Source organism: Heptranchias perlo, chromosome 7 (assembly GCF_035084215.1).
Source record: "Heptranchias perlo isolate sHepPer1 chromosome 7, sHepPer1.hap1, whole genome shotgun sequence".
Taxonomy (NCBI): Eukaryota; Metazoa; Chordata; class Chondrichthyes; order Hexanchiformes; family Hexanchidae; genus Heptranchias; species Heptranchias perlo.
The window spans coordinates 75,237,817-75,253,687 of NC_090331.1; the positions used below are offsets into that span (position 1 = coordinate 75,237,817).

Genomic DNA, 15,871 nt, shown 5'->3' on the forward strand with positions numbered 1-15,871 from the left:
CAATTAATGCTTGATGATTTTAATTTTGCAACCTCTAGTTCAGTGCTCACAATCCAATTCAAATAGCCTGCTTACATCCACATCACTTATGATTTCAGCACTTCTAAAGATCTGGACCCTTGCTCTCTTGAATCTGCTTATCTCTAATGAAAACAACTTCTTCATAACTTACAAGAGTCCTAAGTATTAGAATCAACCTAGTCTCTTTTCTCTGAACATTCACCAATATATCAACCACAGGGACAAGCTCCTCTTTAAAAGGCTCATATGTACTTTACTACTGCCCATTATACCATCTGCTTCAGCCACAAGCTCCTGAGCTGTGGCTCAGTGGTAGCACTCTTGCTTCTGAGTCAGAATGTTGTGGGTTCAAGTCCCACTCCAAAGACTTGAACACAAAATCTAGGCTGACACTCCCATGCAGTACTAAGAACATAAGAAATAGGAGCAGCAGTAGGCCATACAGTCCCTCGAGCCTGCTCCACCATTCAATAAGATCATGGCCGATCTTCGGCCTCAACTCCACATTCCTGCCCGATCCCCAAATCCCTTGATTCCCCTAGAATCCAAAAATCTATCCATCTCAGTCTTGAATATATTCAATGACTCAGCATCCACAGCCCTCTGGGGTAGAGAATTCCAAAGATTCACAACCTTCTGAGTGAAGAAATTCCTCATCTCAGTCTTAAATGGCCGACTCCTTATCCTGAGACGATGCCCCCTAGTTCTAGACTCTCTAGCCAGGGCAAACAATCTCTCAGCATCTACCTTGTCAAGCCCCCTCATAATCTTATTTGTTTCAATGAGATCACCTCTGATTCTGCTAAACTCCAGAGAATATAGGCCCATTCTTCTCAACCTCTCTTCATAGGACAACCCTCTCATCCCAGGAATTAATTTAATGAACCTCTATGATAAGTATTACCTTCGTTAGATAAGGAGACCAAAACTGTATGCAGTATTCAAGGTGAGGTCCCACTAAAGCCCTGTACAACTGTAGTAAGACTTCCCTACTCTTGTACTCCAACCTCCTTGCAATAAAACTGAGTGCTGCACTGTCATTTTTTGGATGAGACGTTAAACCAAGGCCCGTCTGCCCTCCCAGGTGGACATAAAAGATCCTACAGAACTACTTCAAAGAGCAGGGGAGTTCTCCCCGGTGTCCTGGCCAATGTGCAATGTGTATCCCTCACCAACATCATTAAAAAAAGATTATCTGGTCATAATCTCATTGCTGTTTGTGGGACCTTGCTGTGCGCAAATTGACTGTTGTGTTTCCTACATTACAACAGTGACTACACTTCAAAAGTACTTCATTGGCTGTAAAGTGCTTTGGGACGTCCTGAGCTCATGAACAGTGCTATATAAGTCTTTCTTTTTAGTTGTCTTGCTCTATACTGTACTCCCTGTCTCAACCATCTGATTGTCACAAAACACACGTGAATTAAAGTTCATGAAATAAATGTGTCTATACATTTTTTAAAAGTTGAGAGATTACTCTTCTGATAAAGTAACCTACGCATCAGTTATTTTATTAGGTTTGCAAACAGAACTGTGCAGTGACATCAATGCATTGCCGAGCAGGTCCACATTAACGGCTATTTACTTGAAACTTTTGATATTTATATGGAAGCTTAGAATTCCAGAGTAGGCTGTGCCCAGCAGATCTAAATATTGAGCTTCCCCAAAATGTTACGTGGCCTTTTTAGAGATGACTGGAGTGGAAGAGGGAAAAGGAGAAAAAAAAATCAAAGGAAGGAAAAATACTTCTGAGACTATTTAAAATTGTGTCACTTCTTTAGCAAAATGACCATCAATAGTCAAACACAAATTAAATAAATGAAAAGGCAAAACCACTGTTCCACTTTGTTGCTAATGCAACACTAGAAAATCGAATGTATCCCAAAGTCACAGTATTTATGATCTATATGTACTGAAAGGTCATTTGTGCAAACAAGTGCGTTTACCAAACACAAACGAGTGACAGGTGCTAGATTAGTGAGTACAAATTTTAAAAATGTTTTCCATGTCTGTATCAATTCATCGGCATTCTTACAACTATGTGGAAACCTTATGAGAGTTGGTAGCTTCCCTACAACCAGCAGATCCCAAACAGCAGCTACTTGAAGGATTTGTACCCACGAGATCCAGAATGCTAAATGCTCCTACGTCAGTCACTCTGAAGCCTTTGTTTTGTAACAGATGCTCCTCTCACCCCTCTATCCACTTCTTTAATTGAGAGCAAATAGAAGTTTTGGTCACCTTCAAGTTGGTTTGCCACAGCCACAATTTTATGAAGATTTACCCTCACTTCTTGCTCTTTTTCTCCCTACCACTGTTGTGCAGAGTCTCTGTAAAATTCCATGAGAGGAAATCAGTGTTCAAATGACAGTCCAAGTGGGCAGGAAGGAGCAAGGAAAGGTCAATCCCTCTATCTAGTTGTGAAGTTTTTTGCTTTGTTCCTTCCCATTTTAATTTTTTTTTCCAATGCAAAGGCACTGTTTGCTGTAATACTGAGCCATTTAAACTGGCTGATACCAGCTGAGGTGGCAGCTGGAGCACTACAATTACTTTCAATGCCCCTGGGCTAGTGACAGAGGAAAATAAACTCGGCCAGAACTACCACTCCTGCTCACCATTCAGTAACTCCTGCTAGGAAGTGCACGTGAAGGGACGTGATATATTTTGGCAGGAAGAATGAGGAGAGGCAATATAAACTAAATGGTACAATTCTAAAGGGGGTGCAGGAACAGAGAGATCTGGGGTATGTGTGCATAAACCTTTGAAGGTTGCAGGACAAGTTGAGAAAGCGGTTAAAAAAGCATATGGGATTCTGGGCTTTATAAATAGAGGCATAGGGTACAAAAACAAGGAAGTTATGTTGAACCTTTATAAAATACTGGTTCGGCCACAGCTGGAGTATTGTGTCCAATTCTGGGCACCGCACTTTAGGAAGGATGTGCAGGCCTTAGAGATGGTGCAGAAAATGGTAATAGGGATGTGGGACTTCAGTTATGTGGATAGACTGGAGAAGATGGGGTTGTTCTCCTTAGAGCAGAGGAGATTTGATAGAAGTGTTCAAAATCATGAAGGGTTTAGCTAAAGTAAATAAAGGAATACTGTTACCATTGGTGGAATGGTCTGTAACCAGAGGACACAAATTTAAGGTGACTGGCAAAAGAACCAAGGCGACATGAGGAAAAACTTTTTTACGCAGCCAGCAGTTATGATCTGGAATGCGCTGCCTGAAAGGGTGGTGGAAGCAGATTCAATCGTGGCTTTCAAAAAAGAATTGGATAAATACCTGAAGGGAAAAATTTGCAGGGCTATGGGGAAAGAGGGGGAATGGGACTAACTGGACTGCTCTTACAAAGAGCCGGCACTGGGCCGTGTGGCCACCTTCTGTGCTGTACCCATTCTATGATTCTATAACGTTGGATGAGGACAATATTGGCTCAGCTATGAGTCCCATGGTTTGTTTTTAAAAAAAGCCCAGAGTTTCACCCTTCTTAAAAAAAAATCACAATCAACTGTACCCTCCATTTGTTTCACCCAGTCTGTGTCAATCTGTTCCATGAATATTTCTCCTTTACCTGCAAGTGCTAACTTTCCCAATGGTTGAGCAGATATAAGCACTGAATAGCTGGGCCATACTGACTTAGAAAGTCCCGGGGCAATCCCTGATCTGTCTGGAGTTAGCTATTGTGAATTGGAGCGATGGTAAGGGTGCTACAATTGCTTTAACATCACTGGATTAGGGTAGGAAACTTAGCCAGAATTCCTCCTCTTCTATTAGAGGTGCATATGTAAGGATACTTCAGGGTCACTCAACTGTGATGCTTCGCACAAATAGATATTCACTTTCGAGGCTCATACTTGAAAAATAGCCTCTTGGGTGCTGTACTGAAGGGTAACTAGTGACCATGGAACCATACTGCAACAAGGAGTCAACACACTCAAGCGATGTGGAGGGGAAAAAATTAAGAGAAAAAGTTTTTAAAATAGAAATGCTGATTAGATCGGGAGGAGGGGTTAGAAGCGTGCTCTACCCAATACTGCAGGTGAGCTGAGCTACTGGATACAGTTCACAGCCAAGCAATTTAGGTTAGAGGCTGATAATGATAATTCAACTCGCTTATCCAATTGACCTACATAAGATCAAGCTGGTGCCCAATGATGCTGGCTAACCTGCTATTTTTTTAAAATTGATATATTCTCCGGACTAGTCACTCAGAACAGTCTATTTCTCTGTCCACAGATGCTGTCTGATCTGCTGAGTGTTTTCCAGCATTTTCTGTTTTTATTTCAGATTTCCAGCATCCGCAGTATTTCGCTTTTGTTTTAGTGTGACATACAGAGCAAGTTTAATATATTATAGAAAAATATATACTAAGAGGTTAACCAGGCAAATTTTAAATGACGGCATGGGTTTCTAAATGGCAATGAGGGAATTTCAAAAAAGCGGTAGGGGGACCAGGTTTTTTTTTTAAATGAAGTTTAACAAGTGGGCTAGCGATGGGGAAAACGTCAAAAGAACAGGCAATTCAAACAGGCAGGAGAGGGGAAATTTTAAAAATAAATGAACTCAGAGTGTAAAAGGCTTAGAGGGTACAAAATTCTTAATGTGCATCCAGGAGAGCTTTTTGAGCCAGCATGTAGAAAGTCCTACAAGAGAGGGGGCGGTACTGGACCTAATTCTAGGGAATGTGGCCGGCCAAGTGGAAGAAGTGCTAGTAGGTGAGCACTTTGGTGACAGTGACCATAATTCAGTGAGATTTAAGGTGGTCATGGAAAAGGACAGGGAGGGGCCGGAAATAAAGGTTCTAAATTGGGGGAAGGCCGATTTTAATAGGATAAGGCAGGATCTGGCCAAAATGGACTGGGATCAGCTGCTTGTAGGAAAATCCGCATCGGAGCAATGGGAGTCTTTCAGAAGGGAGATTGAGACCATACAATGGCAACATGTTCCCGTAAAGGTCAAGGGTGGTTCCAAGAACTCCAGGGAACCTTGGATGTCAGGGGATATACGAGAATGGATTAGGAAAAAAAGGAGGGCTTTTGGCAGATACAAAAGGCTAAAGACGGAGGAAGCCCTAGAGGAGTACAAAAAGTGCAGGGGGATACTTAAAAAAGAAATTAGGAGATCAAGGAGGGGCCATGAAATAACACTGGCGAGCAAAATAAAGGAAAATCCTAAGATGTTTTATAAGTATATTAAGGGTAAGAGGATGACTAGGGAAAAAAATAGGGCCCATTAGGGACAAAAATGGCAATGTGTGTGTGGAGCCGGCAGATGTAGGAGGGGTTCTAAATGAATTTTTTGCATCTGTTTTCACTATGGAGAAGGACGACGTAGACATAGAAATACGGCAGGGGGACTGTGATATACTCGAACATATTAACATCGAGCGGGAGGAGGTATTGGCGGTTTTAGCAGGCCTAAAAATGGATAAATCCCCAGGCCCGGACGAAATGTATCCCAGGCTACTGTGTGAGGCAAAGGAGGAGATTGCGGGGGCTCTGACACATATATTCAGAACCTCTCTGGCCACAGGGGATGTGCCAGAGGACTGGAGAACCGCTAATGTAGTACCATTATTCAAGAAGGGGAGTAGGGAAAAACCGGGGAACTACAGGCCAGTGAGCCTAACATCAGTGGTAGGAAAATTATTGGAAAAACTTCTGAAGGACAAAATTAGTCTCCACTTGGAAAAGCAAGGATTAATCAGGGATAGTCAACATGGCTTTGTCAAGGGAAGATCATGTCTGACTAATTTGATTGAATTTTTTGAGGGGGTGACTAGGCGTGTGGATGAGGGTAACGCAGTGGATGTGGTATACATGGATTTCAGTAAGGCCTTCAATAAAGTCCCCCACAGGAGACTGGTCAAGAAGGTACGAGCCCATGGAATCCAGGGTGCCTTGGCACTTTGGATACAAAACTGGCTTAGTGGCAGAAGGCAGAGGGTGATGGTCGAAGGTTGTTTTTGTGACTGGAAGCCTGTGGCCAGTGGGGTACCACAGGGATCGGTGCCTTGCTGTTTGTGGTCTACATTAATGACTTGGATATGAATGTAAAAGGTATGATCAGTAAGTTCGCTGATGATACAAAGATTGGTAGGGTGGTAAATAGCGAGGAGGATAGCCTCAGTCTGCAGGACGATATAGATGGGTTGGTCAGATGGGTGGAACAGTGGCAAATGGAATTTAACCCGGAAAAGTGCGAGGTGATGCACTTTGGAGGGACTAACAAGGCAAGGGAATACACAATGAATGGGAGGACCCTAGGCAAGACAGAGGGTCAGAGGGATCTTGGTGTGCAAGTTCACAGATCCCTGAAGGCGGCGGAACAGGTAGATAAGGTGGTAAAGAAGGCATATGGGATACTTGCCTTTATTAGCCGAGGCATAGAATATAAGAGCAAGGAGGTTATGATGGAGCTGTATAAAACACTGGTTAGGCCACAGCTGGAGTACTGTGTGCAGTTCTGGTCGCCACACTACAGGAAGGATGTGATCGCTTTGGAGAGGGTGCAGAGGAGATTCACCAGGATGTTACCAGGGCTGGAGCGCTTCAGCTATGAAGAGAGACTGGGAAGATTGGGTTTGTTTTCCTTGGAGCAGAGGAGGCTGAGGGGGGACATGATTGAGGTGTACAAAATTATGAGGGGCACAGATAGGATGGATACTAAGGAGCTTTTTCCCTTCGTTGAGGGTTCTATAACAAGGGGACATAGATTCAAGGTAAAAGGCGGGAGGTTTAGAGGGGATTTGAGAAAGAACTTTTTCACCCAGAGGGTGGTTGGAGTCTGGAACTCACTGTCTGAAAGGGTTGTGGAGGCAGGAACCCTCACAACATTCAAGAAGCATTTGGATGAGCACTTGAAATGCCATAGCATACAAGGCTACGGACCAAATGCTGGAATATGGGATTAGAGTAGACAGGGCTGTTGGCAGGCGCGGACACGATGGGCCGAAGGGCCTCTATCCGTGCTGTATAACTCTATGGCTCTATGACTCTATGAACTGCAGAACAGCTTCAACGACACCAGCAAAGCTGTCCATAAAAAGTAAACTTTTCCACAAATGGCATTTTGGCTTTCAATACAATGGAAAGAGAAAGCAGGCAGCAGAGGATGGTATGACATGGCTTTCAGCAGAAGAGGGTGAAAAGAAGTGGGAAAATTTCAAATGGTGGCACAGCTTCAAGCGAGGCAAAAAGCATTAGTGTGGAGAGAACGAGCGGGCAGTATGGGAATGTGGGATTCGAAGAAAACAGCAAGCAGTATAGGAGTATGGGATCAGACAAGGACAGGGCAACGAGTGGAGGTGTCCAATCAAGTGTCAACAGAAAACTTTCCAGGCCGTACCAGAGCACAGGAGTGGGAGAAGATAGTAGGCAATACAAAAGAGAAGGGCTGAGCCAGTAGAAGCAGTGAAAGACTGTGTGGATACTTGTTCCTACCTCTTACCCTCTGAACTACTTGTTCAACTCCCGTATCATTCCCTCAAGGACATGTGGTGTGAGGCCAGAAACTACCTTACTCTCAACCAGTTTTCCTCTTTGCTGCCCCTCCTACCCATTTCCCTCGGAGACTTTGCTTTCAAAATTTCACTTTTTGAAAAAGTGATCAAACTAGAATGAAAAAGACACTTTTATCCATCTCTCATATTTGTCAGCAATTGAAATGTTTATATTTTCTGTCAATAAAACACGGGTGCAATAATTCAAGGCTTTTTCCCCCTTCAATATTTAATTTTTTGGGGGGTAAAATGAACTAAAATGAGGAAAACACTTGCTCTCAGCTTAACATACCTTAAAATTTATAGAATGTAAAACAAAAAAATACAACAGATGTGTAATCACTACACTGTCATTTTATCTCACTCTCACACAGCCTGTTTTCAAAAAGAACTCAAAATAAACTTCACCTGAATAAAGCTTTTGAAAATTGTTCTCTAACTTTTATTTAAATAATACTGAAAAACAATTGAGCAGAAACTGCTAGAAGCCAAAGAAAATTATTCCAGCAATTCAGCTGACTGAATGATGCTGCTGCATCCTGGGAAATTAGTTATCTTCTAAATGTTCAGACCGCACAATCTGTATTCAGATATCAGTCACATCGCGGGGCTAATAAATTCAAATTCAAGCCCAGGCTTTTGGGAGAGGCTGAGGCCTGCAAGTAAAAACTTGGAAGTGATTAAAAGACAAACGATAATTCAGTGAATAAATTTATTAGTTTGAATATGCAACTTTTTGAATATTTGTTTAAAACTTTATTTTGGACAATAAAAATTTCAATTACTGAGAGGAAAAATTAGAGCATTTTGTAGGGAAATATAATACATCATATGGTGGTATGACAGGGAGCCAAGGCAGGCAAGTCAGAATTAACAATCTCCTAGTAGACTACCTGCTGTCATAAGAAAGCACAGGAGGCAACTATGGGCATTTTAACATGGAAATATTCATATAGCAGTTTTCAGTGAAGCACATGAGACACATACAAATTTTTATATATAAAAATAAATTATATAGATCGATATACATCCACCCTATCAACTAGTGTAGTGGTTAGGTTGCTGGACTAGTAATCCAGAGGCTTGGATTAATAAACCAGAGAATACAAGTTCAAATCCCACCACAACAATTTAAAAAATCTGGAAATAAAAAGCTAGTATCAGTAAAAGTGACCATAAAGCTGTTGGATTGTCATAAAAATCCAACTGGGTCCTTAATGTCTTTTAGGGAAAGGAACCTGCCATCCTTACCCAATCTCTGACCTATATCTGACTCCAGTCCCACAACGTGGTTGACTCTTAACTTGGAAATATATCACCGTTCCTTCATCGTCGCTGGGTCAAAATCCTGGAACTCCCTACCTAACAGCACTGTGGGAGAACCTTCACCACACGGACTGCAGCGGTTCAAGAAGGTGGCTCACCACCACCTTCTCAAGGGCAATTAGGGATGGGCAATAAATGCTGGCCTCGCCATGAACGAATAAAAAAAAACTGCCCTCTGAAGTGGCCCAGCATGCCATTCAGTTGTATGAAATTCAAGAACAAGGCCACCACCACCTCTCAGCTCAACTAGGGAGGGGCAATAAATACCACTTTTGCCATTGACACCACATCCTGATAATGATTTTTTTTTAAAGTAACTGAGATACAATATACAATCCCATATTGCTCAATGAGTCCTCTGCTTCCGACCGGTCTGTCCTCATGGCCCGGAAACATCCCCCAATTTCTCTGTTTTAATCTGTGTGCGTGATCTTTCCCTCTCTACCATACTGTGCTCTCCCTGACCTCAATCTGGCCCCAATCTGTCTCCGTCCTGCCATGACTAGTTAATGCCACTGATCTTCAATCTGTGAATCACATCTCTATATCGAAGAGAGCTTTCTGTGAGTCTTTCTTTTCGTGGTCTCTCCTGCATGTGTCTCTTAATGTGTCTGCATGAGCTCCTCTTTTACAGTCACGCCTCAGCTTTTCTCAACCCCCAGCCTGTCAGTGACTTAGGGAGAGGTCAGTCAGGCCGTGAGTTTGCTCTTTCTATATAAATTTATACCCAACCTGCCAGTGACTGAGTGTGATATACATAACTCAGAGTGTTTTCCCTCTATCCATATATTCATAACATGCACATATATAAATAATACACACACTATATATATATATATATATATAAATAACTACACACACACATATCCCTCTCCCCCCCCCCCTCCTCCCTCTCCCCTTCCCTCTCCCCTCCTCTCTCTCCCTCCCTCCTCCTCCTCCCTCCTCCTCCCCTCTCTCTCCCTCCCCCCCCCTCCCCTCTCCTCTCCTCTCTCTCTCTCTCCCTCCCTCCCTCTCCTCTCCTCCCTCCCTCTCCCTCCCTCTCCTCTCCTCCTCTCCCTCTCCCTCCTCCTCTGAGTCTCGGGGAGTGCAGGTACACCCCGGTCTGCCAGTAACTGTCAGTCAGCCTGTGTCCAGGCCTCAGCTTCTGCCGCGCCGTATCCCGCAGGCCCGGCTCCCTCTGCCCTACCTCCAGCTCCTGGGTCTCACACTGCTCCAGCAGTTTACTGAATCCCAGCGAGTTTTCCGCCATCACCGCAGCGGGCATCTTCCCAGCCTGTCCCCCCCCGCCTCACTCCCCTCCCCGCGCTTCCGCTTCCGGGCTACGAGGCGAGAGGTCACAAACCGCGGCTGCGGTTCCACAGCGCCGCCCTGCCGGCCGGGAGGAGGCATCGCCCGGTCACTCAGAGAAGAGCAGGTGGGCCGGGCCAGGGTTCACAGCATGGTCTGCAGCACAGCAATCTCGAAATTGTAAACAACTGGGAAAATGTTAGAAGTGACATTTAATACTCATTTAAATACATTGATGTTTGTCAGTGATATAGTATCATACTATCAAACAGCACAGAAAGAGGCCATTCAGCCCATCATGTCTGTGCCGGCTCGTTGATAGCCTGAATATCTCTGAATGACAGCCCCCTCCCAAAAACAGTTATTGGGAAATACATTTTCCAATGACCTTTTGCTCTGATATCAGTTTTTGTTCCCTTTAGCAGAGCTCGACATCAAAAACAATAATCTGCATGTATATAGCACCCTTAATGTAGGAAAACATCCCAAGGTGCTTCACAGAAGTGTAATCAGACAAAAGTGGACGCCAAGCCAAAAGAAGGGTCTCTGCACCTAATCCTCCTTCCTGCTTCCCACTTCTCCCTCATCCCACAATCTTTTCTGACTCACATGCTGCAGATGGTGTCAGCACGCACGTCTCACTTTCTCCTCTCCCCACACCACAACTCAACCCGTGTCCCTTTATCATTGCAGATACCCAAGAACTGGAACTGGCACTGTCAGAGGGGGCAGAGGACGATGACAGTGATGATGCAGACACATCATCACTCGATCTTACACTCGCAGCCAGAGACTGACACTGCGCATAGTTTAGAGGCTAGGATAGAGGAGGGATCTGCATGTAGTGAGACACCGGGCACAAGTGCATAGGAGCCAGGGCGGGAGGAACGGATACCTCAGGTGTCAGCTCACTGGAGGGCGAGGTCACTCACTAGTTTTGCTGCAGATGATGACGTTGATAGGCCAGGCTACAGAAGAAGGCTGATGGACGCACACAACCAAATGCTTGGTGCATTGGAAAGCCTGCCAGAAAGTCTGCACACAATGTCAAGGGGCATGGAGGAGTCATGCCAAGTATAAGAAACTTCCACAAACACCCACAATTGTACTTGCAGCCAGAATAACTAATCAAGCAACTAACCTGTATCTCCTGCATGCTCCCTTTAAATAGTTCCAACTTGGCAAAGGGATTTGCTCAGAACTTGGAGCCCATCCTTTCCCACATGGAACAGGTGGTCACCTCCATCAGCATAGCCCCTGTGGAACCCACCATGATACAGAGTCTGGTGACCGATGTCACAGCTTCCATTGCCTTCCAAGGTCAGCCTGTTGTGTTTGGAGTTCAGACTGCTGCCTTGGAAGCTCAGACTGCTGATATCATGGCACTGGGTTCTACTGTGGAACAGGGCTTCCAGGGCATCACAGCACTCCAGCAATCTGTACTCCAGCAGATCACCGGGATTGCTGGGGCGCTGCCCCGGGAGAGTGGCAGTAGCGCCCAGGAAGACAAACCTGCTGTCCTCTCTCAGGGTGACAGCATTCCTGCTCCCACCCCCACCATTCCGCCAGTGCCCTTGCTGTTGCCTGTCAGCCAGCCAGGCCAGACTGCTGCAGCCCATGGTGCAGTCTGAAGCCCGGCCTTCTCGGCCCAGAGCTGCTCGAGGTCGTCCTCCAAGTCCATTTGCACTCTCCTCAATCGAAGGTCAGCAGCCTTCCACCACCCATGCTCAGCCACTTGGGTTGCACCTCATAGGAGCATTAAGAAAGGTAAAGGCACATGAAAGATAGGCAGTAAGGGAATGCACAAGGGTGAATAGTCTCACTTTGTTTGAATTATGACGTGTTAATTTATAAATTTGGATTTGAATTTGTATTTGATGGTGGTTTTCATTTCTGCGATGGGCTGAGGGAAGAAGCAATGTGTAATCATAAGGAGGACGATTTGATGGTCATGTGAGAGAGGAAAGGTAAGGGATGTGGGACAGTTGGGGAATGGGGAGGTGTCGTCGAGGTTACTGGAATCACTCATTAATAATCTGATCATGCAGAGCCCTGGCAGACAGGGCCTGTCTACCTTGTTGTCTCCCTGCCTCTTCCTCCACTTCCTGCTGCACCTCCTCCTCTGGCACTTCCTCTTCCTTCACTTCCTCCTCCGGCTCTTCCTCCTCCTCCTCCTCCTCTTGCTCAGGTTCTCGCGTTGGCAAGGGCTTTCCCCTCAAAATGGCCAGGTTGTACAGAAAAGCAGCATACAACAACAATTCTTGATACACAGGGCTCCTCCATAGTGGTCTAGGCAGCGTTGCTTGAGGACGCCTATGGTGTGCTCAATGATATTCCGTGTGGCAGTATGGCTCTCATTGTCGGCCTGCTGTGCACGTGTACCTGCATTCCAGTCCAGAGTCATAAGCCACTTCATGAGGGGATAACCCTTATCGCTCAGTAGCCAGCCTTTGACTTGCCGTGCTGGTTGAAATATAGGTGGCACATTGGACTGCCACAGAATGAAGGAGTCATGACTGCTGCCAGAATAGCGGGCATTGACCTCTCTGATGTGCTGAGTGTGGTCACACACCAGCTGCACATTGAGGGAGTGGAATCCCTTTCTGTTCATGAATATGCCCGAGTTCAGATGTGGAGCACACATGGCAATATGCATGTAGTCAATGGTCCCCTGCACCATGGGGAAGCCTGCAATGCGAGCACACCCTCGTGCTCACTCCTGCTGCTTGTCTCTGTCAAGAGGGAATGAGATGAATCTGTTTCTGAGTGCGTACAGAGCCTCAATGACTTCCCTTATACAGTAGTGCACTGCAAACTGTGAGAAACATAGAGACATAGAAAATAGGAGCAAGGGTAGGCCATTCGGCCCTTCGGGCCTGCTCCGCCATTCAAAATGATCATGGCTGATCGTCTAACCCAGTACCCTGTTCCCGCTTTTTCCCCATATCACTTGATCCCTTTAGCATTAAGAAATATATCTATCTCCTTCTTGAATACATCTAATGACTTGGCCTCCACTGCCTTCTGTGGTAGAGAATTCCACAGGTTCACCATCCTCTGAGTGAAGAAATTTCTCCTCATCTCGGTTCTAAATGGCATACCCCGTATCCTGAGACTGTGACCCCTGGTTCTGGACTCCCCAGCCATCGGGAACATCCTCCCTGCATCTAGTCTGTCTAGTCCTGTTAGAATTTTATATGTTTCGATGAGATCACCTCTCATTCTTCTAAACTCTAGTGAATATAGGACTAGTCGACCCAATCTCTCCTCATACGACAGTCCTGCCATCCCAGGAATCTGTCTGGTAAACCTTCGTTGCACTCCCTCCATGGCAAGGACATCCTTCCTCAGATAAGGAGACCAAAACTGCACACAATACTCCAGATGTGGTCTCACCAAGGCCCTGTATAACTACAGTAAGACATCCTTGCTCCTGTACTCAAATCCTCTTGCAATGAAGGCCAACATACCGTTCGCCTTCCTAACTGCTTGCTGCACCTGAATGCTCGCTTTCAGCGACTGGTGTACAAGGACACCCAGGTCTCGTTGCACCTCCCCTTTTCCCAATCTATCACCATTTAAATAATAATCTGCCTTTCTGTTTTTACAACCAAAGTGGATAACCTCACATTTATCCACGTTATACTGCATCTGCCATGTTCTTGCCTACTCACCCAACTTGTCTAAATCATATTGGAGCCTCTTTGCATCCTCCTCACAGCTCACATTCCCCCCAGCTTTGTGTTGTCTGCAAACTTGGAAATGTTACATTTAGTTCCCTCATCCAAACCATTGATATATATTGTGAATAGCTGGGGCCCAAGCACTGATCCCTGCGGTACCCCACTTGTCACTGCCTGCCACCCGGAAAAAGACCTGTTTATTCCTACTCTCTGTTTCCTGTCTGTCAACCAATTCTCAATTCATGCCAGTATATTGCTCCCAATCCCATGTGCTTTAATGTTGCACACTAACCTCTTGTGTGGGACCTTATCAAAAGCCTTCTGAAAATCCAAATACACCACATCCACTGGTTCTCCCCGATCTATTCCACTAGTTACCTCCTCAAAAAACTCCAGTAGATTTGTTAAGCATGATTTCCCTTTCATAAACCCATGCTGACTTTGTCCAATCCCGTTAATGCCCTCCAAGTGTTCTGTTTATCACATTTTTTATAATAAACTTTATCATTTTCTCCACTACTGACGTTAGGCTAACTGGTCTGTAATTCCCTGTTTTTTCTCTCCCTCCTTTTTTAAATCGTGGGGTTACATTTGCCACGCTCCAATCTGTAGGAACTGTTCCAGAGTCCATAGAATTTTGGAAGATGACCACTAATGCATCCACTATTTCCAGAGCCACTTCCTTCAGTACTCTGGGCTGTAGATTATCAGGCCCTGGGGATTTGTCAGCCTTTAGCCCCATTAATTTCCCTACCATTTTTTTACTTATACTGGTTTCCTTCAGTTCCTCCCTCTCACTAGACCCTTGGCTCCCTAACATTTCCGGGAGGTTATTTATGTCCTCCTTTGTGAAGACAGAACCAAAGTATGTGTTTAATTGTTCTGCCATTTCTTTGTTCCCCATTATAATTTCCCCCATTTCTGACTGTAGAGGACCTACACTTGTCTTAATTTAGCTTTGTTATATCTTTGATGCTTATATCTCCGGCAGCAGCCTGAAAGGAGCCAGAGCTGTAAAAATTAAGTGCCACGGTTACCTTGACAGCCACAGGGAATGCTGTCCTTGCCCTGCTCTGAGGCTGCAGTTGTTGCTGCAGCAGCTGACAAATTTCAGTCATGACCTCTTCAGTGATCCGCAGCCATCGGACGCACTGGTCGTCACTGAAGTTGAGGTAAGAGAATTGGTCCCTGAAGACCCTTGTTGGATATGGCCACCTGCTGAGTGCCCTGCTCCTCCTCCTCCTCCCTCTTCTGCCAGCTGTGTGACCTCTCTGCATTCTCTCAGTCATGTTCAGTTCCCAGTGGAAGCCCTAGCAGGCCACCCATGTCTGGAAGTTACCTTGTTCAACACACTATTTTAAATGCTACTAACAGTACTGCACGACCAGCCAGACCTCTCTCTGTATAATATAGCAACTTTTTCCAAGTATAGGAAACTTCCACAAACACCCACAATTGTACCAGCAGCCAGAATATCTAATTCAGCATCTAACCTGTAACTCTTGCACGCTCCCTTTAAATAGTGCTGGTGGGGGCGGTCCTTCATGCCCTTTAACTCCTGTTCAGCTGTGTGAGGTTAAGACAGTGCATTGGCTGGAGCGGGGAATTCGAAAATGGTGCTGACTGCTTCAAAAGCATTGCACACTGCATGTTGCTGGCGTTCGTTAGGTGTGAGTGCACAAACGCCTTTACCAAGATGGTGTCCTGTGCACATCACGCCGGAAGTGTGCATAAATCTCGGATGCCATTTTTGGGGCTTAAGAGTTAGCACAGCGCCTACACAACGGACGATATGTGGCCCAATTTAGCTCCCATGAGGTATAGTTTACATATTGTATAATTTATTTTTCACTATTTTACTGACTATTAGAAGAAAACAAACCTGGTCTAGCCCATCTCCCAAATGTTTTAAGTTAGTGGTTGTTACTTCAGTCACAGAGTGAAGTGTATATTTTTGAATGTATTATTATTACTGAACTTGTGACAGTGACACACCTTACTAAGTCCCAGTTTAATTCCCACCACCCCCAATCCATCCTTCAGCACGTCCTC

At 45.1% G+C, this 15,871-nt stretch overlaps 1 protein-coding gene across 4 annotated transcripts in view; it reads right to left on the minus strand.

The window, feature by feature from the left end:
- The window catches only part of cops8 (COP9 signalosome subunit 8), a 40,864-nt gene extending 30,710 nt beyond the window's left edge, over nt 1-10,154 (minus strand). For all 4 annotated transcript variants that reach the window (XM_067987923.1, XM_067987922.1, XM_067987921.1 and 1 more), the window contains exon 1: nt 10,036-10,154. In XM_067987923.1, coding sequence (XP_067844024.1) covers nt 10,036-10,113 — 78 coding nt within the window. In that variant the 5' untranslated portion in view covers nt 10,114-10,154. The remainder of the gene's footprint in view (nt 1-10,035) is intronic.
- Between the last annotated feature and the right edge of the window lie 5,717 nt (nt 10,155-15,871).